At 43.3% G+C, this 26,837-nt stretch overlaps 1 protein-coding gene across 1 annotated transcript in view; it reads left to right on the top strand.

The window, feature by feature from the left end:
* Window positions 1-7,152: 7,152 nt before the first annotated feature.
* LOC145350122 (rho guanine nucleotide exchange factor 25-like) overlaps window positions 7,153-26,837 on the top strand; it is a 56,774-nt gene continuing 37,089 nt past the window's right edge. The window contains exons 1-4 of the mRNA XM_080199054.1: window positions 7,153-7,255; window positions 14,841-14,960; window positions 22,229-22,295; window positions 23,320-23,423. Coding sequence (XP_080055180.1) covers window positions 14,899-14,960; window positions 22,229-22,295; window positions 23,320-23,423 — 233 coding nt within the window. The 5' untranslated portion in view covers window positions 7,153-7,255; window positions 14,841-14,898. The remainder of the gene's footprint in view (window positions 7,256-14,840; window positions 14,961-22,228; window positions 22,296-23,319; window positions 23,424-26,837) is intronic.

Here is a 26,837-nt window from a genome sequence, read left to right as displayed (position 1 = left end):
TCTCACTACTAGTAAAACAACTCATACGACTCGGGGCATCAGCCCATCATTACACCCTCTCATTCTGTCCCAATCCTGTTTAGTTATATATTTGGCTTTGTACACCTTTCAATGACAGTTGCATATTGGCACCACTGACAGGCATGAGTTTCTTGATATCCTTGAAAACCATCTTGAATTTTCCACAAATGGTTCAATTGATTGGATGCTGCGGCTCAGTCTGTTGTTGCTCAGAGTGGTCAGATGTCGCCTGTTATCTGAAGGTGACTCATGCCAGATATCCAAATACTGACGTCACAAACAATGCTTTGTGCCCAGTGCACATTTCGTCATCAATTGTGTCACCATGCCTGCGGGCAATTTTGGAAAAGTTTGTTGACTGTTTTGCCGATCCTGCTGAAAGAGACTGTGCAAGGTAATGGCCATTAAAAAGGATTAAGCAGAAATATTGGTGTTAGTGATGGAGAGGGATGCTTACTCTTTCAAGCAGCTCCTTCATTCTCCTGTAGACAAGAGGGACAGGCCAATCTATTGCTCCTTGACATTCAACAGCAGATATGATTTTAGACTTTTAGAACAGTGGCAATGAATTGCTTTGCCTGAGCAGAGTGCATCAGCTGGCAACAGACTGGCTGAGACTAAATTAAACAACTGAGTTTGAGCAGCACTTGATTTCATCACCCGGTTCCAAATGAATTGCTTGCATGCTTGACCCACCACTGACCCAACTGACCCATAAATTTTGAAAACCTATTTCTGAACCTATCTGAAATGAAATCTTAAAGGTTGTTTATCCAGGCCTTTTTATTAAATCCATTTTTCCACCAGCAGCTTTCAGCTGATAGCTTTCTTTGACAACTGCCATTTTAATAAGTTATCTGAACTTAGTATCATTTATAAATCTTTTTACAACCTTTAGCAAATTATGTTACAACAATAAAATGACTTTAACAGGTTTTATTATGTAAGGTATTCAAACTTCTTGACGCTAGCTGTATGATGACACTTTATAATATGTGCACAAAATCATCTTTTCCCTTCATGCTTACAAATACTTTTATTTAATAATATTCAAAATCAGATTTTTAATTTAAAGGTTTTTGATCTTTTTTAAGAGTATGAATACCTATATTGTTTGCAGTTATTTACTTCTAAAACATTTTATGAGCATACATTTCTAAAGTTAACACATGGTGTAGTGTGATCCCAGAGATACCAGAAAGCACAGTATAATTTTCACAAATGTCTGCAGATGTTGCCAGTCATTTATGAAAGCATTGGTTATTGCTGAGCTTTGTCACCTTATTATCATTTTCTGCTTAATATAGGTTTTACATTTCTGCACAAGGCAATTCTGTATAGTTTGTGTTCGTAAACAATCAGACCAAACAAAGTATTTCTAAAGTTGACTTTTGAAGCAGTGATGATTTATTTTTACATTATAGAATTTAATAAGGATACATGCAGCTTTACAGCCTTAAAGTATTTCAATTGCTTGCCTCAGCACAATTCCATATCAGCCTTTTATCATTAAGCTTTGTTGCATATTTTTAGTAACAAAATGTTATATAAAGTCTGGTGTATATATTTAATTTTTGATGATTTACAGAGAAAATATGTTGTAATTTTTGGAAGGTGGAACACGAACATTTTAGTAATTGCTAATGATTCTTTTTACTTCTCAAAAGCTAGCAGACTGTATATATATATGCATATTATAAATTTGAAACTGCATGCAACATCCTGTATCTCATATTACACAGTTCAAAGAGGTGATACACACGTAATTAGAGTGATAACAGTTAGAATATTTCATAAAGTGTTTCGCTTTGGTTATAATGTTAGCAAGAATCCAAAACAGGCCTTTACTGTTTCACATGTGCTGGCTGTTTGTTATTGAATATTTAATACATTATTAAATGCTTGGTTTCTCAATATATGCCTCTCTTTTTTCCTTTTTGCTGAAGTAATGATTCAAGTCTGTTGTTTCATATTGAAACTTTTATACCAAGGAAAGCTTATTGACCACCTTTTGTTCTACGTATATGCATAGATGTGAATCAATTCTACTGAGTGGCCATTTCCCTGTTTGGCCTGTGCACTATGTATTACAGTATATATTGTGCACTTAAGTAACCACCACGAAACCAAAGCAAAAGTGGGGACTCCTGGAATAGCCTGCAATCCCTGAGCTGTAGAGATCATGAAAGCAACAAGTTGAATCTTGGACTGTGTTGTACTTGACGATCTCATTTTTGGCAGTGGTAAGGGCATTGGAATTGGCTACAGAAAAAGAAACCAAAAGTTTCAACATTGCCCCCCATGATTGCTAGTAACTGCTGGGAATGTCATGTCTAGGTGCCTGACTTTGAAGTCCAGATGGGAACTTTGAGGCCTCACAAGTGAAGAATTTGCATTTCAGCAAAGTTCCATAGCAGCACGGTACCATCATGTGATGAAATGTTATCCCAATAGTTAATTCAGCATCCGAAAAATCTGCTAACGCACTCACCATTGCTATGTTTGCAGCATCACGGGAAAGGGCCTACTGGAGCAGGCCTTTGGCAGTTTGGCTGCATACCTGGGCTGCCCACCACAAAAAATCCTGGAATGCCATCTTTAGCCAATTGATCTGGGTGGGAGGGAACTGAGAATCTGACCAACGAGGGAATGATTTTGTGGCGGTTACTCTAAAATTATATTTCCCTGTTCCTTGAGGTCAGCAATCCAATCATGACCTGGACTCAAGATAGGGCCCATGTGCACCATTAATTGCCAAGTACACAGAATTACTGTGAATTACTGTGCTATTGCTACATCAGGTAGCAATTTAAGACTTAAGTATGAGAAGTCCTGCCCTGCCTCAACACCTTTACATTACTGACCTTGAAGAGGTAAGCTAAAGTTCTGCCCACTCTCCCCCTCACTGCATTCCCATCCCACCGTCCCCAAAAGCCATATGGGAAACTTTCACTTAAGTCTGTAAGGCAGGAAATCATTAGATCAACCATGCAAGTGTGCTGACCTCATGTTGGAGAATTGGGAGAAAGTAGGACCAAAATACACATTAAAAAGTAAAGCAGAGATCTGAAATAAAATATTGGCCAAGAATTTCCTCAGAGCTGTTATGTCTCTCGTGCCGTACCTTCTGTAAGGGGAGGATTCTGAATGGCTTGGGACTAAGATCAAGGTAGATAAGATCAGAGTGAATGGGATATATAAAAGTTACAAAGTGCCTGAAATATACTGTTTGCATAGAGACACATATACCCATTATTAGAGAATTTAGACAAGTAGTTTCGAAAACATATTCTATATTAAAAGCACGTGCCTTTGTTAATAGCATAATGCTCCTGAGGCATGATGGGACAAAGTTAAGTAAAAAGAACCACATTCCTTAGAATGATGCAGCTGCTAAACAAAGGGAAAAAACAACTCAGCTGTCTCTAGACAGTCCTAATGAATGGGATACACATGAAATCAAGGTCTTAGCAGGGGCCTCCAAACAGTCCAAATGAATGGGATACTCACTGAACCTAGGACATAGATAAGGGAAGGTCTGGTAAGCATCAGGAGACTATGAGTGATGACCCTTGAGGACCACAAGTTGATCACACAGTCCCATGCTGTCCAAGAGCAAATGTTATTGGTCAAGGTATATAATCTATACTTATAATGATTGGCTCTTACCCAACTGGGGTGGGCAAGTAGCTTTCGAAAATTGTATAATTGTAGTACTGAGAGTGATGTAATTTCAGAATAGATTCAGAACTGTCCCAAATCTCTTTCGCTCATGTGTTGACCAAACTTGGAAAATAAAGAATGTCTTTTACTGGAGTATTTGTCTCCATAGTCATTGTGTTAACTGAGCCATAATTAAGAAAGGGAATCCGTCATGTGAAGGCTAGCTCAATACACAGCCCCTGAAAATGCTCCTATACTTTTATAGGCAATACAGTCTCAACCCCATTAAATGGGATTTCTGTCATGCTTGCAGTAAGGTTACAGTGACAGTGTGAGGGCAGTTTCCAAGGAAATTCCTGGAATCATGCTTCTGAACAATATGTTCTCATTTCACGCATTTTCTTAGACTGTAAATTATTTGAAACAAGATAGTGCATCATTAAGTAGCATGCTTGTGCCAGAAAATACCCCCAAGTACACTTCCAATCTGTACCGTACTAACAGATATACTGGTCGGGTGTAATGAGCTGGTAAAATTGCTTGAGAGCCATGAAATCAGAATCACGCCCAATTTCTCAGCTCTCGCAATCTTACCAGAATCGGATTTCCAGCGCAATCAGCCTCTCACCCACTGTCAACAAGAGGCTGACTAAATTATTTAAATTTATTATAGTAGTATTTTCCTTGTGTTAAGTGAGCCTGACACTCAATTATTTTGGCTCACTTACTTTTATGGCCTCACTGGAAGACATTCTGTCTGGCGAAGAAAACACTTGCGTCCCATAAACGGGGAACAACTGCATTCCCCTTGCCAGTAGAACCGGAGGCCATTGAGGGCCCCCAGGAAAGCCGGGTGCGAGGTGGGGTCCCCTTAGGCAGTGCCAGCCTGGCACCTTGGCACTGACAGCTTTGCGCTTTGGCAATACTCGCTGGGTACTTTGGCACTGGGTGGGGCCAGATGGGGTAGGGCCTATGGGGGCTGGCCTGAAGGGTGGGGCTGGGAGGGCATGTCCTGGTGCGGGCAGGTCCAGGATGGGTTGGCCTGTTAAAGGAGGGAGGGGGCCCACTGAGCACTCTGCCTATAATCGGTGAGAGGAGGGAGGGAGAAGGGAGAGGCAGTGGGCATCCACTGCCGTTCTGCATCAGATCAGTGGAGAGGTGCAATCACTGGGCGGCAGGTGGGTGTGATATTTTTGGGTGGTGTGGGACTCATGATCGGCCACAGGTCCATGTGATTGTGGGGGGGAGGAGGGGTGGGTGGTGTGGCTAAATTGAGGCTGGCTGCAGCAGCAAAGGCCTGACAGATCCCTCTCTCTCTCTCTATCAGGCCTCTGTTGGAATTACGTATGTGCAGCCACAGAGGTCTGCCATGCGCAATAGCTTCCTCTGCTGCCTGATCAAGTCAACTGGCGAGTTTAGCCACACCCACTGCCTCTAGTGGCTGCAAACAGCTTAACCCATTTTTTCATGCACTATGTGTACACGATTGGGAGTAAAAACTCATCCAAAAAGAACAGTTCTTCAACTTTCCCATTTTCACACCAGCTGGATACTTAGAATTTTTCTCATAATATTCCACGCATAGGATGAAACAAGATTCTCCCAAAGAGACAGAATAACCAGATTTGTTGCCATGCAAGCATGTTGTTTTAAATTATCTACTTTTGTCTTTAATTAGTGACTATTCCTATACATCATTAAACAGCAAAGGATAGTACATGAAATGATAAACTTGATCATAATTAGAAGGCATTAAACACAAGCAAGTTTAATTTAATTTAGTTTAACTGCTGAAAGAGCTAGAATGTCAGACTCTCTAAATTATAGTCTGGATTTTGTTCCTATAACAGATCAACATTGATTGCTTTATAACTAGAATCACTAGAAGTAATTTCAATTTTTTTGACACCTACTTTGATAACATTGATTGGCCTGCAATTTCCTTGTTACCTTCAGCGCTTATAATGCAGTTATATTGTTATATTGGAGAGGGTGTTTGTTTTAATTGTTATTGCACCAAGTTTTCCAGCTTTTGCACAATGTAAAGCAGTAACCTGGGGTTCCTGGACAGCAGCAACCTGTAACCTGACACCTAAAAAAGGCAGCTGAACAACTTCCCCAGCCTTCAGGAATGGCAAAGTGGTTAGCACTGCTGTTTCACAGTGCTAGGGACCTGGGTTCAATTCCAGCCTTGGGTAACTGTGTGGGGTTTGTACATTCTTCCCCTGTTGCGTGGCTTTTCTCCAAGTACTCCAGTTTCTTTTTGCATGCCAAAGATGTGCCAGTTACATGAATTGGCCATGGTAAATGTATGGGTTTGCGGGGTTAGGGGAGGGGAGAAGTGGGTTGGATGCTCTTTCAGATAGATGTTGCAGACTTGATGGGCTGAATGGCTTCTTTCTGCTCTGTCAGGATTCTATGGTTCTAATGTACCCTTAGAAGGGAGAAGTTGGCCAGGAAGGTCACCTCCTGGAGCCTGAGGAGCTGGCAGCAGAGACACAGAATAAACATAATGGGCAAAATCTTGCCAAAAAAATGGCAAGAGAATTGGATCCCATGAGAAAAACAGTATGATTCTCCCCAAAGAAACACAATGGCCTTCTCTCCAGATCTTATCACACACTGTCACAATAAAACAGGTAGGTGTGTTTCATACCATCATATAGGGGGAGGGGCCCCAACACACCAGCAAAGCCTGTCTGTACTGAGATTGGGGGGAACATGTTTAAAAGATGTCCTGACCAAAACAAACAATGATCTCCCCACAGCAGCCTGCCACGGATGTCTCAGGGGCTTCTCTCTCCCCCAATTGGCACCTGCACCTTGCTCCCCCCATCCTGATTGGAGCTGGTATTCATTCCCTCCTCCTCCCCACCTCTGATCAGACCACCCCAATTGGAACCATCCCCCACCAACCCTCCCCCTCTGATGTAGAAGTAACCCTCTTCTTCTGAGCTCCACCAAGGAATGCCTTCTTTAAACTTATCATAGCAGACCTTGAAAGATTCACTTGGCCAACTTAGGTTCTATGTACACCACTGAACTTCAGTTTCTGTTTGTTATGAAGCTGTAACTAGAGTTCAACAGGATTCTAAACCAATAGTGTTATAATCAGACATCAACAAGAAATAAACCTACTTTTTTAACTGCTCACCCTGCTCCCAACCTGGGAGAGTGAAAATGATCCTGAATTGTATGATATTTACATTTCTTTATGTAAATGTCTGTTACTGAAAACAGCTGAGACTTTATTCTATCCAGAATGCAATTGTATAATACAACTCATTGATTATAATATGGAGTCTAGAGGTGCTTGTTTCATTTGATACAATCTGTATAGTTGTAAGAAGCATGCAAAATACATGCAAACCAATCTGCCCTGTTCACCGCCACTGTTGTAATCTCATGAATAATGTTTGCTATGAATAGTCCATATAAACAACGCACATTTCCTTCCATTCCCTCTCCTACACTGGTCTGTTGAAGCAAACTAACTGTTCCTGCTGCTGCAGAGAGAACTTCAGCTGGAAAACATCAGAGTTGACTGTGTTTAAGTATTGAAGCTGGTTTGGTAAGTTTACTCTCAAGTGTTGAATGTTTCCTTACATTGTGGCCTGGGTAAGCTGAGTGTGTCCATTTCCGTAATTATTTTGCCGAGGATTTTGTTCTTTCTTTCTAAGTGATTACTTTGTGATCAACCATCTGTGGTCTGTTGCAAATCTTTATTCTCTGACTCCAGTTTGCATACCATTGATTAATATATTTTTGAATCGATTCTTGAGAAGTAATAGATCAGTTATTTGTTTTACATCGGAAAAGCTGAACCAACTTATATTTTTAACAGTGCTGTTGTAAAACAGTGAACCAATAGTCATTGATTGAGAATAAGTTGGACAGTGCGCCAGGTGTGTTAAGGTAAATTCACCATAGTCCCAGGTGACCATAGGCTGCTCTCCCCTTTGATGTGATGCAGATACCACAGTGTCACAATGTTGGCCTCACTTTTTTAAAATGTGACTGATCAGCTTGTGTGTTAAAATTTGGAGCTCTGGTTACAATTGTACTTTGAATGCCTGCATTTGCCTCATGCAGTTTGCACCATGTACAAAGTGGATCACCACACCTCAGGCAAGAGGCAATATTGAGAAGCTGGGTTTTCATGAATAACCTCAGCCAGTGCCTGAATTGAACCCGTGCTGTTGGCATCACTCTGCAACACAAACTAGCCATCCAGCCAACTGAGCTAACCACTGGAGACTCCCCCATGGTCTTCCCATGCCCGTGATTCCCCGCTCACCTAATCCAATCCACTCAGGCTCCACCGCCCTTGCTTGGCCTTCACACAACCTTGCCACTGCCAGATTTTAAATTTGTCTCTTTTGTCTGGCCTCTTTAAGGTTTCTACTGCCTTTAAGGCACATTTGGGCTGGAATGGAGGGTTGGTGGTATAAGATCATAGTGAGGGGGATTGAATATAAAAGTAGGGAGGTCTTGCTGCAGCTGTACAGGGCATTGGTGAGGCCGCAGCTGGAGTACTGTGTGCAGTTTTGGGCGCCGCACCTGCGCAAAGATATTTTGGCCTTGGAGGGAGTGCAGAGGAGGTTTACTAGGCTGATACCGGAGTTGAGGGGGTTGAGCTATGAGGAGAGGCTGAATAAACTAGGCTTGTACTTGTTAGAGTTTAGAAGAATAAGGGGAGATCTCATTGAGACGTATAAGATGATGAATGGGATGGATAGGATAGAGGTGGAGAGACTCTTCCCGCTCAAAAAAGACAGTAGGACTAGGGGGCACAGCCTCAAGATAAAGGGGGGGCGGTTTAGAACAGAGTTGAGGAGGAACTTCTTCACTCAAAGGGTGGTGAATCTCTGGAATTCTCTGCCTGTTGAAGTGGTGGAGGCTGCCTTGCTAAATATTTTTAAGATGCGGGTTGATGGGTTTTTGATAAGCAAGGGGATTAAGGGTTATGGGGAGAGGGCGGGAAAGTGGAACTGAGCCACGACAGATCAGCCATGATCTTATTGAATGGCGGGACAGGCTCGAAGGGCTAGATGGTCTACTCCTGCTCCAATTTCTTATGTTCTTATGAGTCCTGGCCCCCACTTGGCCAGCTGGCCCTCCAACCATTTAACAGCAATCAGGTTTATAATTGGCTTCAGGCAGGCATTCTGCCTCCATCAGGGGAGCAAGTTCCACCTCTGATAGGCAATGAATGCTGACCTGGCCAGTGAAGCCCATATTCCTTGAATTAATAAAACAAAAAGCTCTCTGATCCCAGCAATGGCCACTGACAACAACAGCCACTGATAACAATAGCCACTGAGGGCAATAGCCACTGATAATAGCCACTGGAGGAGGGAACCGAGTGTAGGGTGTCGAAATTTGCTGATGACACCAAGCTTGGGGGAAAGGCAAATTGTGCGGAGGGTGTGGAGAGTCTGCAGAAGGATCTAGATAGGCTGGGTGAATGGGCCAGGAAATGGCAAATGGAATTTAATGTTGGCAAGTGTGAGGTGGTCCAATTTGGTAGGAAGAATGGTAGGAAGGACTATTACTTACGTGGCGAAAAACTGCAGCAGGCGACGGTGCAGAGGGACCTCGGGGTCCTTGTGCATGAGTCGCAAAAACCCAGCCTGCAGGTGCAGCAGGTGGTCAGGAAGGCGAATGGGATGCTGGCCTTCATAGCGAGGGGGATTGAATATAAAAGTAGGGAGGTCTTGCTGCAGCTGTATAGGGCATTGGTGAGGCCGCAGCTGGAGTACTGTGTGCAGTTTTGGGCGCCGCACCTGCGCAAGGATATTTTGGCCTTGGAGGGAGTGCAGAGGAGGTTTACTAGGCTGATACCGGAGTTGAGGGGGTTGAGCTATGAGGAGAGGCTGAATAAACTAGGCTTGTACTCGTTAGAGTTTAGAAGAATGAGGGGAGATCTCATTGAGACGTATAAGATGATGAATGGGATGGATAGGATAGAGGTGGAAAGACTCTTCCCGCTCAAAAAAGACAGTAGGACTAGGGGGCACAGCCTCAAGATAAAGGGGGGGCAGTTCAGAACGGAGTTGAGGAGGAACTTCTTCACTCAAAGGGTGGTGAACCTCTGGAATTCTCTGCCCGTTGAAGTGGTGGAGGCTGCCTCGCTAAATATTTTTAAGAAGCGGGTTGATGGGTTTTTGATAAGAGAGGGGATTAAGGGTTATGGGGAGAGGGCGGGAAAGTGGAACTGAGCCACGACAGATCAGCCATGATCTTATTGAATGGCGGGGCAGGCTCGAAGGGCCAGATGGCCTACTCCTGCTCCTATTTCTTATGTTCTTATGTTCTTATGTTCTTATAATAATAGCCTCTGACAGCAATAGCCACTGACGGCAATAGCCGCTGATAACAATGGCCACTGCTGTGAAAATACCCAGTCTGCAATGGCGATTGTTGATAGAGCTGAATGCGATGGTAATTTGGAGGGGGGTTGAGCTGGGGGGACCTTGCTTGGGAGCACTCCGAGAGGCCCTGGCAAGGGGGCTGAGGGGCCAGATTTGGGGTGTCTTCAAAATTAATTAATAATTAACCCTCATTTACAATTTCTCCTTTGACCTTCTGAAGTAAATGGGTTTTACAACATTTCAAGGTTAACTAAATGTGTTTAAACTAATTTAGTTCTAACTCCCAAAGCAGAAACATTTCACTGAGCTGCCCTTGAGCTCCATATGATTCCAGCTCATTAACTTAGCCAGTCCACCTGCTTTACAGTTCCATCTAACTTTATTAAATAAACATGGGGCGGGCACCTTTTGAACTGACATTTCTTCATGTGTTTTGGCAATCTCTGAAGTCCAGCATTTTAATCACCTTACCTGTTACAAGGAGCGGTCTATTGGTTAGCACTGCTGTCTTACAACACCAGGGAACCAAGTTCAATTCTGGCCTTGGGTCACTGTCTGTGTGGAGTTTGCACATTCTCCCTGTGTCTGTGTGGGTTTCTTGCAGTTCACTTTGAGTTTTTGCACAGAACTACAAAGCATTTTTTAATCAATTTATCTTAAGATAGGAATTTTGTTTTTGCCCTTCGAATATGATTTTCATATTATGTACTGCACACAAAAACACACAACGAGCTGAATTTGAATGACAGGTAGAGCCTTTCTTTTGCAAAGACACTAGTTTTTATATCAATTTTTGTTGTAATGATTCTGATTTCAGTCAGATTGCATCAGATTACAGTTCTGCTGTCTGTACTACCCTGTTGTTGGAATGTAAAGAAACGAATATATAAGCTTTTCAAATATGTCACACATTTCCCCTGCTTTGAAATTTCCTTCAGTATGAAGCTGAGGGAGTGCTGCACTGTTTCAGGTGTCGTTTTTCAGGTATGTCGAAAGGGAAAGGTTAGTTAGCACAAATATGTGTCCAATGCGTTGGGACAGGATACTTTATAATGGAGATTTATAGTAGAGAAACTAAACAAATACTGCATGTCTGACTTCATGAAAGGAGATACAGAAAATATTCCAGAAATAATAAGTGACCAAGGGACTTGTGAAACCAAGGAACTAAAATAAATTATTCATAAAAAGTTAGTACTTGAAAAGTTGATCGGATTGAAGTTGATAAATCCCTTGTGTTGGGGCTGTTATAATAGTTCACTTATTGTATTTAAAAACTATCGTGCCCCTCAAGTAGCCAAACAAAGTAACAGAGCGATTTCAAGATTAGCTTTACTATAGCTATAGGACCCTGAATGTCCATTCAGAGTGAAAAACTAAATATAAAAGCTATTAAAGTCTCATCAAGTAATTAGCATATGCTAATAAAAAGAATGAGTTATCTCTATCCAATCACAGTTAAGGTTACATCATGCATCCATAAGGGTATAATGTCCAATTAAAACTTGTGCATGTTATATTGGCAAGAAATTATTGCTATATCTTTGATCAATAATATCTCAACCTCCCTTTCCATTGATCCTGCTTGTACTGGGAAGACACGCAGCTACATATCAGTCAATTAGAAAATCCTTGTCACTTATCTGGGTTTACTTTAATCAAAACCTGTCATTTGTACATAGCTTTCCCTGAGTGACTGAGGTTCAGTTTGCAGCTTATGTGATTTTTTAAATATATGTGATTTTTAACCCTTTCAACTTAGATCAGGTGAACTACATTCCAGAGTGTTGAAGGAGGTGGCTCAGGAGATAATAGATGCATTGATGGTTAAGCTTTAAAATTCTATAGCTTCAGAAAAATTTTCTGCAGAATAGAAAGTAGCAAGTGTAACATCATTGTTTAGGAAGGGAGGAAGAGAGAGAATGGAGAACTACAAACCTGTTAGTTTGACATCAGTAATAGAGAAAATCTTAGAATCTATTATAAAGAATGTGATAACTGGATGTTAAGAAAAGAATGGTAAAATTGGGCAGAGTCAACACAAATTTATGAAAGGGAAATCATGTTTGATAAACTTTTTGGAGTTTGTTTAGAGTATTACTTGTTAGCACTGGTAAAGGAGAATCCAGTGGATGGGGTGTATTTGGATTTTCAGAAAGCTTTTGGTAAGGTCCCACACAGGAGCTTAGTGAATAAAATTAGAGTGCATATGATTGGGGAAACATACATGTCTGGATTAAGAATTGGTTAACAAACAAAAAACAGAGAATAGGAATAAGTGGACCATTTTCAGAATAGCAAGCTATTCGAGGAGTACTGACAGAATCGGTGTGAGGAGCCTTTCACAATCTATATCATTGATTTGGATGTGGGAACAACTTTATATTTTTAATTTTACCGATGACACCAAGGGGGTGATCTTACCAAAGAATTTCTAAGTGCTAAACAAGTGTGAAAATGGGAGTTTCATATCAGTTTTTTCAGCGAGACCACAAATCAAATCTTATGCCACCTAGTGCAAAATATTATGCACAATCTATTTCCTGTCAGTAGCGGGAGGGCAGGACCTAAGCTCGCTGGACAGCTGGCTACTTGTAGTAGAGGATACAATTGCACATGCACAGATTTCTCTGTTCTGTGCAACTGTAATTGTTGGCCTCCCCGGATATTGCCCCACACTCCCCACCTCCCAGCTCGGTCACCACACTCCCTGCTCACATCCAGTCGATCGCCACCCCAGCTGATTGGTTGCAGAGTGCACAGTTACCCCCCACACACTTCCCTTTTGGTCCCACCATCATCATGGTACCAGCCCCTCCCCTTAAGTTTGACCCCCTCCAAGTACCACAATTTTGGCACTATCCAATGGGCAGTGCCAGGCTGGCACTGCCCAAGGGGCACTCCCTCCCTGTCCCCAACCTCCCCGGGGCCTCAATTGTCTCTTGACCATCACGTCAAGTACCGTTGATGGGGGCTCATACCCTTCTCGGGCACAAGGCTGATCTCAATGGAAATCCAGGCCCTGTGATATCGTGAAGGGTGAGAAACTGGGTGCAAACCCTCGCATGATCTTACTGGCTCACTCTGTCCATTGATCTGTGGGACGAGCCAGTAAGATCACCCCCCAAATTGGATGGGAACGTAGGTTGTGAGGAGAATGCGAGAAAGTTCCAAGAGAGGTTGAACAAGCTAAGTGAATGGGCAAGAACATGGCAAATGGAATATAATGTCAGTAAGTGTGAAATTATTTACTTTTGTTGAAAAAAAACAAAATGTAGAATATTTCTTAAATGGTGAGAGGTGGGAAGTGTTGGCACTCAAAGGCATCTGGGTGTCATTGCAAATGGTATGTTGGCCTTCATCGCAAGGGCATTTGAGCTGAGGTGTAAAGATGACTTGGTGCAGTTGTATTGAGCCTTAGTGAGACCTCATCTGGAATATTGTGTACAGTTTGTCTAAGGTGGGATATACTTGCCATAGAGGGAGTGAAATGGACATGCCTCGGATGGTGGAACTGTCTTTTGGAAAAAGGGTGAGGGAATTGCATCTGTATCCCCTAAAGTTTCAAAGACTGAAGGGTGATTTCACTGTAATTTATAAAATTCTTTCAGGGCATCTGATGTGGATAAGATATTTCCCCTGGCTGCTGAGTCTAAACCAGGGAACACTAAGGGAAAAATAAGATGGCATTCTTACGCTATCTGCAGTTAGTACTTGAGAAAAGAATGTGGGATAAGGGGGAAGTGAGACATGAGGAGGAGAATTAGGTACAAGGATTCCGCCATCATCAATGGATTCAACATTAGTGTTAGCCACAACCTTAGCAATGGCCTCGAATGGTCAACATTGTTTCCTCCTTGATTAGGGGTTAAAAGTTGTAACTGGCCCTCTCTTCCTCCAGTTATTCCTGTTGCCTCAAGTAGTACACCACGTTCTCCTGTAAGAGGAAGAAGAATGTGTCATTGAGTGTCATACAATTTGTTTGAATGATACAGTACTAACCCTGCCAAAACCCTCTCCCAATAGAGAATTTATTGTTCCATCTTTTCACCTCCTCCATCAAGGCCTTCATTGCAATATTCAAAAACCTTGGTGTATGTTCTCTCCGGTGGTCAGCCATTGTTGTCAGATCCTCTCATGGCCACATTTGCCCTTTCCACTTAAGGGGTGCAAACTTTCCTAAAGTAGTGCCAGCAAATAACAACATTGGGCCCACCACCCACTAATTAGTGCAGCCGGTGAACAATACAGAGGGAGCTGGCCGCACATAAAATCATTATAATGAACAGATAACATGACGTTTCTATGCATTAATCAGCCTCCCATCCATTGACTCTGTCTACACTTCCCGCCGTCTTGGCAAAGCAGCCAGCATAATTAAGGATCCTGTGCAGCCTGGACTTTCTCTCTTCTTAATCGGCTCAAGAACAGCTTCTTCCCTGCTGCTGTCAGACTTTTGAATGGACCGACCTTACATTAAGTTGATCTTTCTCTACACCCAAGCTATGACTGTTACACTACATTCTGCACTCTCTTGTTTCCTTCTCTATGTACGGTATGCTTTGATTGTATAGCATGCAAGAAACAATACTTTTCACAGTACATAATACATGTGACAATAATAAATCAAATCAAATCAAATCAAATTACATTTGAGCAGGCAATCGTGCCCAATTTCAGGGGAAATCCAGGTTAGCCTTCATGCAGTATTCATAGATACAGTTTGTTCACTTTTTATTAAAAGAGTACAAATTTCTCATGTCAATATTTATTTTCTTCTAGGTTCTGGAACGAGACTTGTTTCCTAAGTCATTTGAAATTTCACCTTCATTTCAATTCAATGAATTCTTCAATGCCACCTCACAATGAAGAAAAACAAGCCAAAGCTTTTAAAAGCAGACTGTAAGTTAAAATGTTTTTATTATCTTAGAAGTGAAATATGGTCTCAAATATGATCTGCATGTTAAGTTTTGATACACTGCCCAAAAGCGATGAACATGTCCTGTGTAGGTGTAGTTGTTTATCATTCAAATAGTGGCAGGACACAAGGAAAACTCTATAGTTGATATTGAACCAAATTCTACCTCTCCAGATATTATCTCATTCCACTTTATTTGGCTCAATGAATTCCAGGTGACTGGTCACGGCAACACTTTCCCCACTGGAAATTTGGATCTTTGTTTCCTTGTGCGCTTTCTGACGAAAATGGTATTGTGAAACCAAAGATGCTTACACAACAGGTGGTTGAAAATCTAAAAACAAGAAAAAATGTTTTTGCATCTGAAATATAGGCCCGCCTTCATTTCCATTTGTGAATTCCCAGCATTTTTTGCATTGACTCCAATCCTTTGTCTGGGATGCACTCCAGGATACTGGTGGGGTCGTTTTGGATCTGACAAAGGAGAGGCCAGTGGGGTGACTGTCAAATGTGAAAAACTCCATTCTTGAAGATGCATTTTGCTACCACGTCACAGGCTTCTTAGATTGTGCCCAGAGCCTTGGAGTGAAATCTGGACAATGCCTGGGCCTGAGGTGAGATCTCCGAATGCAGTAGAGTGGCCAAAGCTGTGGGCACTCAGTCATGTAGTCTGAGGAAAGAGTGGTGAGGGGTCTTGCCAAAGCAAAATGCCAAATAAGGACTGGGCATCAATATGGTGCCAGGATATGAGTTATTGGGCTTTAAAAGGCAGCTTCAGAGGATAAATGGACAAAGAGTGATCCTTAGATGCTAACAATCAAGTCTGTCCCTTTGATACTGCAACAAGGAGAATGCACAAGTCATGGAGCATGGCAAACTTGCTGTCATTCTTAATTATAGGCAGGAGAAGAAGACATCAACAGAGATGACTGACTCGCCAAAGGCAGGAGCAGGACCATGAGCAGGAAGGAGTGGCAGGGCCTGCTTTGCACACAGAGGATAAACACCAGAGAGCCATCATTCAGAGGTGTCTAGCTAGACCAGGGTTTACAGGTGGTGCCTAACATACCTGCAGATGTTGAAAACTGGTATCACCAAAAACTATGCATCTCCAGAGAGCTAGGTGGTCACACCTGCCATCTTCTGCACTCAAATGTTACTCTAGTGGCTCCTTCCAGGACTCCACAGGTGACCTTGGCAGGATTTCGCAAGCCTCTGCACATAATTTCATCCAGGGTAAGGGGCACAATCTTCACAATGGCACACAATTTCATCCACTTCAATTGAGAACAGGCAAGCCGGGATGCAAGAGTAATAGGCTTTGTGAAAAAAATCTGGCTTTTCACAAGTACGGGATGTCATCAACTGTACTTACATAGCACTCAGATCTCCAGGATATCAGGCAATGAACTATGTGAACAACAAGGGCTTCCACTTACTGAATGTTCAGCTAATCTGTGATCACACCAATCACATCCTGCAGACATGTGCTTGATTCTCAGGAAGAGTGCACAACGCCTACATTCTGAGGGGCTCTCAGACCCTTGACATGTTTCAGGGTCCACACAGGTTGCACGGTTAGCTCCTCGGAAACAAGAGCTACTTACTGAGGAGGTGGCTGATGGTGCATGTGCAGAGGCCAGAGAGCACAGCAGAGGCAAGTTACATTGAGGCTCATGCTGTAACTCGCACTCTGGTGGAGTAGGATGCTGAAGATAAGGTTCCAGGGCCTGGACCAGCCTGGTGGAGCCCTGCAATACGATCTGCAGATGGTGTAACACATCAGGGTCACTTGCTGTGCCCTACATAACCTGGCACTGCAGCAGGGGAAGGAACTACAGGAGGAGGGGATGGAGGAGTGACACATTTCCTCTGATAAGAAGGACATCAAAAGAAACAAAGTTGACAAAGTCCTTGAGGGAGACAATGTCAGCGACAAGGCAATAATTGAGGCCATTAATCTTGGGATGTGCTCATTGCTGCCAGATTTATGGAACTTGTTGAGGACATATCATGAGGGCACCCTATTATCTTTATATGACTCCTGTGATCATTGGCCTCCTGTCTGACTGATGGCAGTGTGAACACTGTGTGATAAAGCTCCTGTCATGGGGATGCAGCCATTGTACATAGTCTCTACATTGCAGAAGGTTGATGGCGACTTGGCAGTGGAGACAGTCCATAGATCTTCACAGAGCCTCTATGGAAAACTGACTCCTATCTGACCAATGGCAACTCGCTTGCTCTCAATGACAAGAGTCATATCATGACAGTGGGGAAAGTTTCACCTCTCCTGACCTAATGTCATCCTTCGTGAGCTGTACTTTTAAGGTTCAGTGCTTCCAGAGGCTGAGGAATATGGCCAGCTACAGCTCAAAGATGCAGAAAGCACACACTGACAATGACTGGAATGAATAACTCTAGCCCTTTACATTGTGGGAGACATCCTTATTCCCTACGATAAACAGGAATCACTGATGTGTTCAGTCACTGTAAAGGTTCATCACCAACTCACTGGGAACCCTGCACTAAGCACATGGAAGAACCCCTGGACCAAGAATGCACTTTTTATCTTTTGCAAGACTCAGGTTTCACTTCAAAACTACAGGAACACAGCTCCTCAGCGCAAGGAACCATAGAAATGATGCACCTAATGATTGGTTATGTAATGTCCGAACAACAGGGGCAATTCTCCCAAAAGTGCTGAATTGGTGGGAAAACTGTTCTAAATCACAACTGTTTTCTCAGTTCAACTTCACACACGAATCTCCGCACTCTGTACACTGCAGAGATCACAAATGTGAATCAAATTAAAAACACAGGAGGGGGGGGCCTATTCGTGCCAGAGTTTGACAGCTCTGAATACTACACATGCGCAGTGGCCCCCGTTTGCTAGCCAGCTCGATCACTAACCAACCCAGGATCCCCATTGTGCTACCCTTCCAACGCTCCCCCTCCATGGCCCAATCACGGCCCCCACAACAATTCTCGAGCCAGCCCTGAACCTCCCCGCCCCTGAGTGCCCCGATGTCCAGCATAGCCCCCTCAGCAATGGCGATCCCCCTACTCATCTCACCCTGGTAGATTGCCCACCCCCCTCCCGTTAAACCCCCAGGGGGTCAGGCCCTTCCCAGAAGGCAGGCCGCCCCTGACAGACCACCACCCCCCCAATCGCTGCCCTCTCTCCATCTCAGACTGATCTGGTCTGCAGAGGGCAGCGGGGCCCTCTACCCCCACTGATTACTCCTAGGCCTGGCCAATAGGCCCCACCTTCTTGGCACTGCCCGATGCCTGGTGGGCAATGGCAAGGTGCCCCAGGGCATGAGCATTTTTGCCCGTTTGGGCAGTGCCAGGGTGCACAGGCTGGTACTGCCAGGGTTCCCATGCCCAGAGGACACCACCCCTCCCACCCGACCCCTGGGGAGCCCCAATCTCTTCACTCCAGTGGGGTCTTTTGCTAGTTCCCTGAAGGTGGGGAGCTATAAACGCCGCTGCAATGAAATACTCCTGGTGGAGTGGGAGATTCAATCAGGGCCAGCAAGTTCCCCATAATAACATTAAAAACTTATTTAAAATACATTAAAAAAAGATTCAAATGACTTACCTGCCTTCCCACCGGTCTCCAGCGTGGGCTGGTCTCTGACTGTTCTCTGATCTGGGAGATGCGCATGCGTTCCCAGCGCATCTGCAAATTCCTATTCCTACTCAAGAGACTGGCAGCATAGCGCCTAGTGGGCTCTTGCACATGTGCCGATCTGTCAGAGTGGAGATTAGCGCATTCGCAATAGCCCCACATTGTCGGCCTCCCGGTCACTGCCTAGCCCCAAGACCCTGCGTCGCTGGCCATGCAAATCCCACAACCCCTGATCGCTCGCCTTCCAGACGTCTCCCATCCAAGCCCAACACCCCCACCTCACCATACTTTCCCCAGATCTGCCTCGATTTCCACCCCCCCACCCCCGCAGTCCCAATGTCCCAATTCCCTGCCTTCCTCACCAGCAGATTGGCAGGCCCCCACCCCAACTCAGTGATCACTGTCCACCCTCTCTCTGTCACTGATCCCAAGTGCAGAGGGGCAGCAAGGCCACCCACCCCCCCCATCAATCTCCCCCCATAGGACCCACACCTCTGACCCTGGCCATTTGGCAGTGTCTGATGCCCGATGGGCAGTGCCAAGGTGCCCCTTGGACAGTGCCAGGGGCCCAGGCTGGCAATGCCCAATGGGCACCCTCCCTTACTCCTGATCTCCTGTGGGGCCTCCATGGCACCCCTTCATTCCAGCAGAGTTGGGCCACCAGCTGCCTATTATGTGGGAGCTGTTGTAAACCCTGTTGGAGTGAACCACTCCTGGTGGGCCCGGAGACTTCAGTCCTGGGCCCGCTAATGATATTTAAATTTGAATTTAAATATTTTAGACAGCTCCATGCCAATTTCCGGAGCAGAACTGACAATGCTGGAAATCTGGTGGCCAGAGAGACATGGAGGCCATGGTGTTTCAGCAGGAAGCCCGCTAAACTGCTTCCACTTACGTCTCCCAGTCTGCGGGCTGAGAGAATGGCGCCCGTGGTTTGCACCCATTACAAGTTTATTCTAGGGGCTCTTGTCTGTACAGAATAGAAACTGAAACTAAAATTAGGAACATATGAGGCACCCAATGACCTCATGATCAAGTCATGTGACTTGCTCTTAAAGGAATCATGAAAGAACTTAAACATATATCAGTTTATTTACAGTGGGGAACATTACGTACAAATGATTAACACCCATGCCCACTCATAAATTAAATGGGGTGGCACGGTGGCACAGTAGTTAGCACTGCTGCCTCACAGTGCCAGGGATCTGAGTTCGATTCACAGCTTGGGTCACTGTTTGTGTGGAGTTTGCACGTTCTCCCCACGTCTACGTGGGTTTCCTCCAGGTGCTCTGGTTTCCTTCGACAGTCCAAAGATGTGCAAGTTAGGTGAATTGGCCATGATAAATTCTCCCTTAGTGTATCCAACAGGTGCTGGAGTGTGGTGACTAGGGGATTTTCACAGTACCTTCACTGCAGTGTTAATGTCAGCCTACTTGCAACTAATAAATAAACTTCTAATTTTACTTTAAATGTAGGGACCAAAATGTGAGAAATGATTTTGAATATAAACAAGTATGAGTGGGTCACCCATTTTGGGCCTAAATAGGGCCAATCAGAATACTTTCTCAATAGTGAAAGTCGAGAAGCAGTGGAGGTCCAAAGAGATATATCGGGATCATGTCACAGATCATTACAATGTTAAAGACATTACAAAAAGACTAATGGAATTATGTCCATTATATCTCGAAGACGAGAGTATAAGGGATGAGAAGTCATGTTGCAGCTATACAAATTTCTGGTTAAACCACACCTTTTCTTACTCATGGGATGAGGGTATAACTGGTAAGGACAGCAAAGATTACCCATCCCAAGTTGTTCATGAGACAGTGGTGAAGAGTTGCCTTCCTGAACCACAACAGTCCTAGTATGGAAAATATTTCTGCTGGCACATTTTTGTCATGGTTTGGTACACACTGAGTGGCTTCTAGTCTGTTTTAGATGGCAGTTAAGAGTTAATTGCATTGGAATATTCTTATTCAGTTGTGAGTACCATAGCAGAGGAAGGATATATTAAAGGGAAGGCAACACAAATTTACTAGAATGATAACTCGATTCATGGGTTAAATTACAAGAAGAGGTTACACAAGCTAGAATCGTACTCGCTAGAATTTAGAACATTAACAGTTTACTTGATGTGAGTTTCTGATATATTAAAGGGAACTGATTCGCTAGATAGAGAGAATCTATTTTTGTTGGCTGTGGAATCTGGGACTGGGGGAAAAGACCTAATAAAATAGAGAAGTATTTCAGGGTGAAATTAGGAAACATTTCTATTGGTAAAGGACAATGAGAGTTGGGAATTCTCTTCTGTAAAATGGCAGTTGATATTTCATCATTTCTTTAATTGAAATCTGAGATTGATAAATTTGTGTTAAACAGTATTAACAGATATAGAACATAGAACATTACAGCGCAGTACAGGCCCTTTGGCCCTCGATGTTGCGCCGACCAGTGGAACCAATCTAATGACCCTCTAACCTAAACTATTCCAATGTTATCCATATGCCTATCCACTGACCATTTGAACACCCTTAAAGTTGGCAAGTCCACAACTGCTGCAGGCAGGGCACTCCACGCCCTTACTACCCTCTGAGTAAAGAACCTACCTCTGACATCCGTCCTATAATTACCACCCCTTAATTTAAAGCTATGTCCTGCCGTGTTAGCCATCACCATCCGAGGTAAAAGGCTCTCACAAGTCCACCCTATCCAATCCTTTGATCATCTTGTATGCCTCAATCAGGTCACTTCGTAACCTTCTTCTCTCCAATGAAAATAACCTCAAGTGCCTCAGCCTTTCCTCATAGACCTTCCCACCATACCAGGCAACATCCTGGTAAACCTCCTCTGCACCCTTTCCAATGCCTCCACATCCTTCTTATAATGCGGCGACCAGAACTGTACGCAATACTCCAAGTGCGGCCGCACCGGAGTTTTGTACAGTTGTAACATGACCTCACGGCTCCGAAATTCAATCACTCTAACAATAAAAGCTAACACACCGTACACCTTCTTAACAACCTTATCAACCTGGGTGCCAGCTTTCAGGGAGCTATGCACATGTACCCCGAGATCCCTCTGCTCGTCGACACTACTAAGTGTCCTTCCATTAGCCCTATATTCTGTACCCCTGTTATTCTTACCAAAGTGAATCACCTCACACTTTTCCGTATTAAACTCCATCTGCTACCTCTTAGCCCAGCTCTGCAGCTTATCTATGTCCCTCTGCAAACTGTAACATCCATCCTCACTGTCTACAACTCCTCCAACTTTGGTGCCATGAGCAAATTTACTAATCCATCCTTCTACACCCTCATCTAGGTCATTTATAAAAATGACAAACAGCAGTGGCCCCAAAACAGATCCTTGAGGTACACCTTGAGGTACAGGGCAAAGATATAGAGTTAGGTCACAAATCAGACATAAGGCAGGATTTTACAGCCTCGCTCAGGTAAGCACAGAAGTTCCCGGCCAAGGTTAACAGACATTCCCGGCAGTGATCTCATTGAATGGTGGAGCAAACTTGAGGGAATAAATAGCCTCCTCCTGTTCCTAGTTCCTAATGTAATTCTTAGCTATTGATACCATAACCTTTTTTTAACATATGTATCATTACAGGTATGTCCTTAATGAAGTTGTTCAAACTGAGAAAGTTTATGTTAAAGACTTGGGAGTTGTGGTAGAGGTAAGATGAATGTTATCTAATTGGAATGCCACTGAAAATATGTTTGGTAATTTTCACTGTCAGGAACCCTCTTAATTCAGCCTCTTAATTTGGGAGCTCAGTTTGTGTGAATAGAGTGTATCTCTGGGGTGGTGAGACCCCCACCCTCCATTCACAACATTGGTGCCCTCATGCAACCCCCACGCCACCCCCTCCCTCACGCACACACACACACACACACACACACACACACACACACATCGTCACACAACCACTCCCCCAGTTCCAGCCAATATTCTAGACTCAGGATCAATCTGACACATTCCACTGGAATAAGAAATGAGGATGGGATTCTTCTCAGGCATGTTGTGGAAGTCTTCACAGGGTATGAATGCTGGCACCTGCAAGCAGGCCAAAATATTTTCTAATTTTTTTGAACAGAGGGTCTTAACTTACAGAAACCAGCCCTTTGCACCTAGAGTTCTAGCGACATAAGTTCCAGAAACTAAATTGAAGGATGCATTTCTGTCATTTTCTGAGCAACCTATACACTTGTCCATCTCCAACTTGCCCCATGATGTAATAGGAGACAGGGCCAAAAGGGAAGCATTCCCCAAATGAAATCCGTTATCTCCTCACCCCATCTGTCCAATGATCAGGATGCCGAAAGAATCCAGTGGCCAGTTCAGTGACAAAATGGGGCCCTGGTTGGAAACCTCAGAGTTCTGGCCGTGCAATATGTTTGATTGGATCTTTGGTAAAGGGGCAAATCAACTTCAGAGTCTGAACATTTGAAGATGGCATAAGGAGCCATCGATCTATTTTGCTTCACCTTCTCCACTTGCTCCCTAAAAGGATGCTTACTGGAAATATTTACATTACGTAACCCACTTAACACCAAGACTCTCGCAGAGTCAAGGCCAGAGATCAATGGGACCTACTGTGCTATATTGACACTTGTGGCGTAGGGCTGCAGGAACTATAATTAGTGAATACAGAAGGCTTTAATCGAGTTACCAATTTCTGCACATTTCTGATATTGTAGGGTTTCATGAAAAAAATGGAAGAGAAAGGAATTCCTGATGATATGAAGGGAAAAGATAAGATCATTTTTGGAAACATCCAACAGATCTACGAATGGCACAGAAAGTATGTGGATAACTATCTTAGATGGTGATTGTTAAAGAAACAAATCAATAATTTGTGAAGTGATTTCTGTTTTCCTCAAATCATGTTTCTTTGTTAATTTTTTCCTCTTTCTTTGATGATCTTAAATTGTTCCCAGCATAATTTGACAACCAACATTCATCTTTTAGTAGAAGCAGATCTAAACTTTGCAGAATCCTATGGAGAGGTGGGAACCTTTTTGGATGCGGACCTGGAACACACAGGAACATGGGACTGAGGAGCAGGAGAAGATCATCAATCTTTTGAGCCTGCTCCACCAATCAATAAGATCTTAATTGATCTGTTTGTGTTTTCAATTCCAGTTTTCTGTCTGTTCCTCATAACCCTTGTCCCTCAAAAACCTGTCCCACTCTGCCTTGAATAAATTTAATTACCCAGCCTCTGCTGTGAAGAGAATGCCACATACTAACGACCAGACAGGAAAGATTTCTCCTCATCTCCATCTTAAACATTAGACCTTTAATTCTTAAATTGTGCCCCCTGGTTCTAGTCTCTGCAAAGGTGATCCACAATTTAAATATCTAAATTAGGTTGCTTGTCTTAAGTTTTACCACCATTTTAAATTGAATTGTTGCAGGTTCAACCTTCAGATTTAGGAAACTGGTAGCTGAAATGTTTCTTCTCTGTGCGTATGGTATCTTAAAGCCAAACTATGTTTCACATCCTACTCAAGGAGGGAAAGCAAAATACACTAATGCTTTGAATACAAACCATAAATTTAATTTTACTGCGTTGCATTCTACTCTTAGCCATTGAATATATGTTATTGTTAACTTAACCAAAATGTCATGATAGACTAATTTATTGTTCTGTTTACTCAAATTCATTCAAATTCTATTTGGTAGTAAACATCCAACTATGTTATAGAACATAGAACAGTACAGGCCCTTTGGCCCTTGATGTTGTGCCGAGCTATGTCCAAACCTTAGAACAAGCTATCCCACTCCCTATCATTCCAGTGTGCTCCACGTGCCTATCCAATAACCGCTTGAAAGTTCCTAAAGTGTCCGACTCCACTATCACAGCAGGGAGTGCACTCCACACCCCAACCACTCTCTGAGTAAAGAATCTACCTTGGACATCCCTCCTATATCTCCCACCATGAACCTTATAGTTATGCCCTCTAGTAACAGCTACATCTACCCAAGGAAATAGTCTCTGCACATCCACTCTATCAATCCCCTCATCATCTTATAAACTTCTATTAAGTCGCCTCTCATCCTTCTCCGCTCTAAAGAGAAAAGCCCCAGCTCCCTCAACCTTTCCTCATAAGACCTACCCTCCAAACCAGGCAGCATCCTGGTAAATCTCCTTTGCATTTTCTCCAATGCTGTAATCCTCTATGCCTATCCTTGTGATAGTATTCATTGTGTCTTGTAGTTGGGTAGAGTGATTCTAGACTGGGAAGGAGGAAGTTAAAATTTGATGTTTGTAAAATTGTAAAATGCTGGGGGGGATAGCATTGCGGAGTCCATTAAAAGGTAGTGCTTTTGCCCGTGCTTAAAGATTTAAAACGCAAATACATAGGGAACCCAAACTGAAACGATTGTATTGAAAAGTCAAGCAGCAGTTTTTACAAAGACAACAGGCTTTTGAATTTAGTCAATCAATTTGAATAAGGCGCTTAGATACCAAGAACCTATTAAATTTAAATCTGTTGGTTTTGACAACCTAGAACCAATCCTATTGTGGGTAATAGTGATACACAATCTTGGATAGAAAAGAAGGGGGCAACGGGACAAAGAGAATAGAGTAGCTGCCACCTGCCAGAGCTTTCAGCTCTCAACTCGTAACTTTCAGCTCTCTCTCGAGAATAGCTGGTTCTCACTGCTTCATCTATGTCTTAGAGAAAGCACCATCTAGGTAGCAAAGGTACCAAAGAAGAAAGAAGTTCCAGATAGAAGAATCAATAGAGAAAGCCCAGAATATTCCTGAAGACACAATACCTTGTTGTAATTTAGAGAGTGACTAAATGCTATTTTGTTAAGAGTGAGAATTACATTTATTTGAACAGCATACAATTAGAATCTTGTTTTATTCTGGAATAGTTAATAGAAGGAATTTTATCAGTTTGTTAATAGTTTAGTTAATTTGTTCACTGGAAGTTAGATAAATAAATTGTTACATGTTGATTTTAGAGTTAGTGCCAGGGAGTTTTTTTTTGTTTAAACACTAGAAGTTGCTAAAGAGTAGATCACACCACTTCACACTTACTTTTTACAGATTATAAGGTGACTACTCCTCTTTGGGTGTTACGGTGTTAGATCTCAGAGGGAATCAACCTCTGCTTTGTAACAGCTGTCTGCTCACAGCTTTGACAAAGGGTCACCTGGACTTGAAATGTCAGCTCTTTTCTCTCCTTACAGGTGCTGCCAGGCCTGGTGAGATTCTCTTTTAGTTGTATGCTCACAGATGTTGTTAAGTTCAACTAACTTCTCTCTCCACAGGTGCTGTCAGACCCGCTGAAAATTTCTAATATTTTCTGCTTATGTGACGAAGATGCTTAATTTAGCAACATCTGTGAGAATACAATACCAAAACAGTTGGGTGTCTACTATAAATCAGAATTTGAATGAATTTGAATGAACAGAACAATAGATTAGTTTATCATGATGTTTCAGCTAAGTCACTTAATAAAAAACAGTAAATGGTTAAGATTGGACTGCAACGCAGTCAGGATCTTATGGCTGGAATTCCTCAGCTGTTCACGCGAGGATGGAGAACTTGGCACTCAGCCAAATCTCCATTCACTGCAGCGGGACTGGAAAATCCCGCTAGCAAAAACAGCCAGAGAATGCCAGCCTATATGTTTCAATACAACCACCTCCTCCATTCTCCTGGACTACAGTGGATGTGCAATCAGAGTAGTGATTGGGAGGAGGGGATAAGGTTTTACCTTTGCAACTATTTGTATCATAGAACCCTACAGTGCAGAAAGAGGCCCTTCAGCCCATCGAGTCTGCACCAAACACAATCCCACCCAGGCCCTATCCCCATATCCCTACATATTATACCCACTAATCCCTCTAACCTCCGCTACCCTGCACACTAAGGGACAATTTCTTAGCGTGGCCAATCAACCTAACCCACACATCTCTGAACTGTGGGAGGAAACCGGAGCACCCGGAGGAAACCCATGCAGACACGAGGAGAATGTGCAAACTCCACACAGACAGTGACCCAAGCCGAGAATCGAACCCAGGACCCTGGAGCTGTGAAGCAGCAGTACTAACCACTGTGCTACCGTGCCGCCCAGTGTAGCATTGTAGTGTAGCCTTGCAGGTTGTCATCTTCTTTCTTCATTTATCCTCTGCTTTCCCTGCATACATGTACTTGTCAATGGGTACCAGAGTCAGTGTGAAGCTGACTTGTTCC

Source organism: Carcharhinus amblyrhynchos, chromosome 11 (assembly GCF_965287045.1).
Source record: "Carcharhinus amblyrhynchos chromosome 11, sCarAmb.v2.hapA, whole genome shotgun sequence".
NCBI lineage: Eukaryota > Metazoa > Chordata > Chondrichthyes > Carcharhiniformes > Carcharhinidae > Carcharhinus > Carcharhinus amblyrhynchos.
Note: the sequence above shows the minus strand (reverse complement) of the source record. Positions and strands in the feature narration are given on the sequence as shown.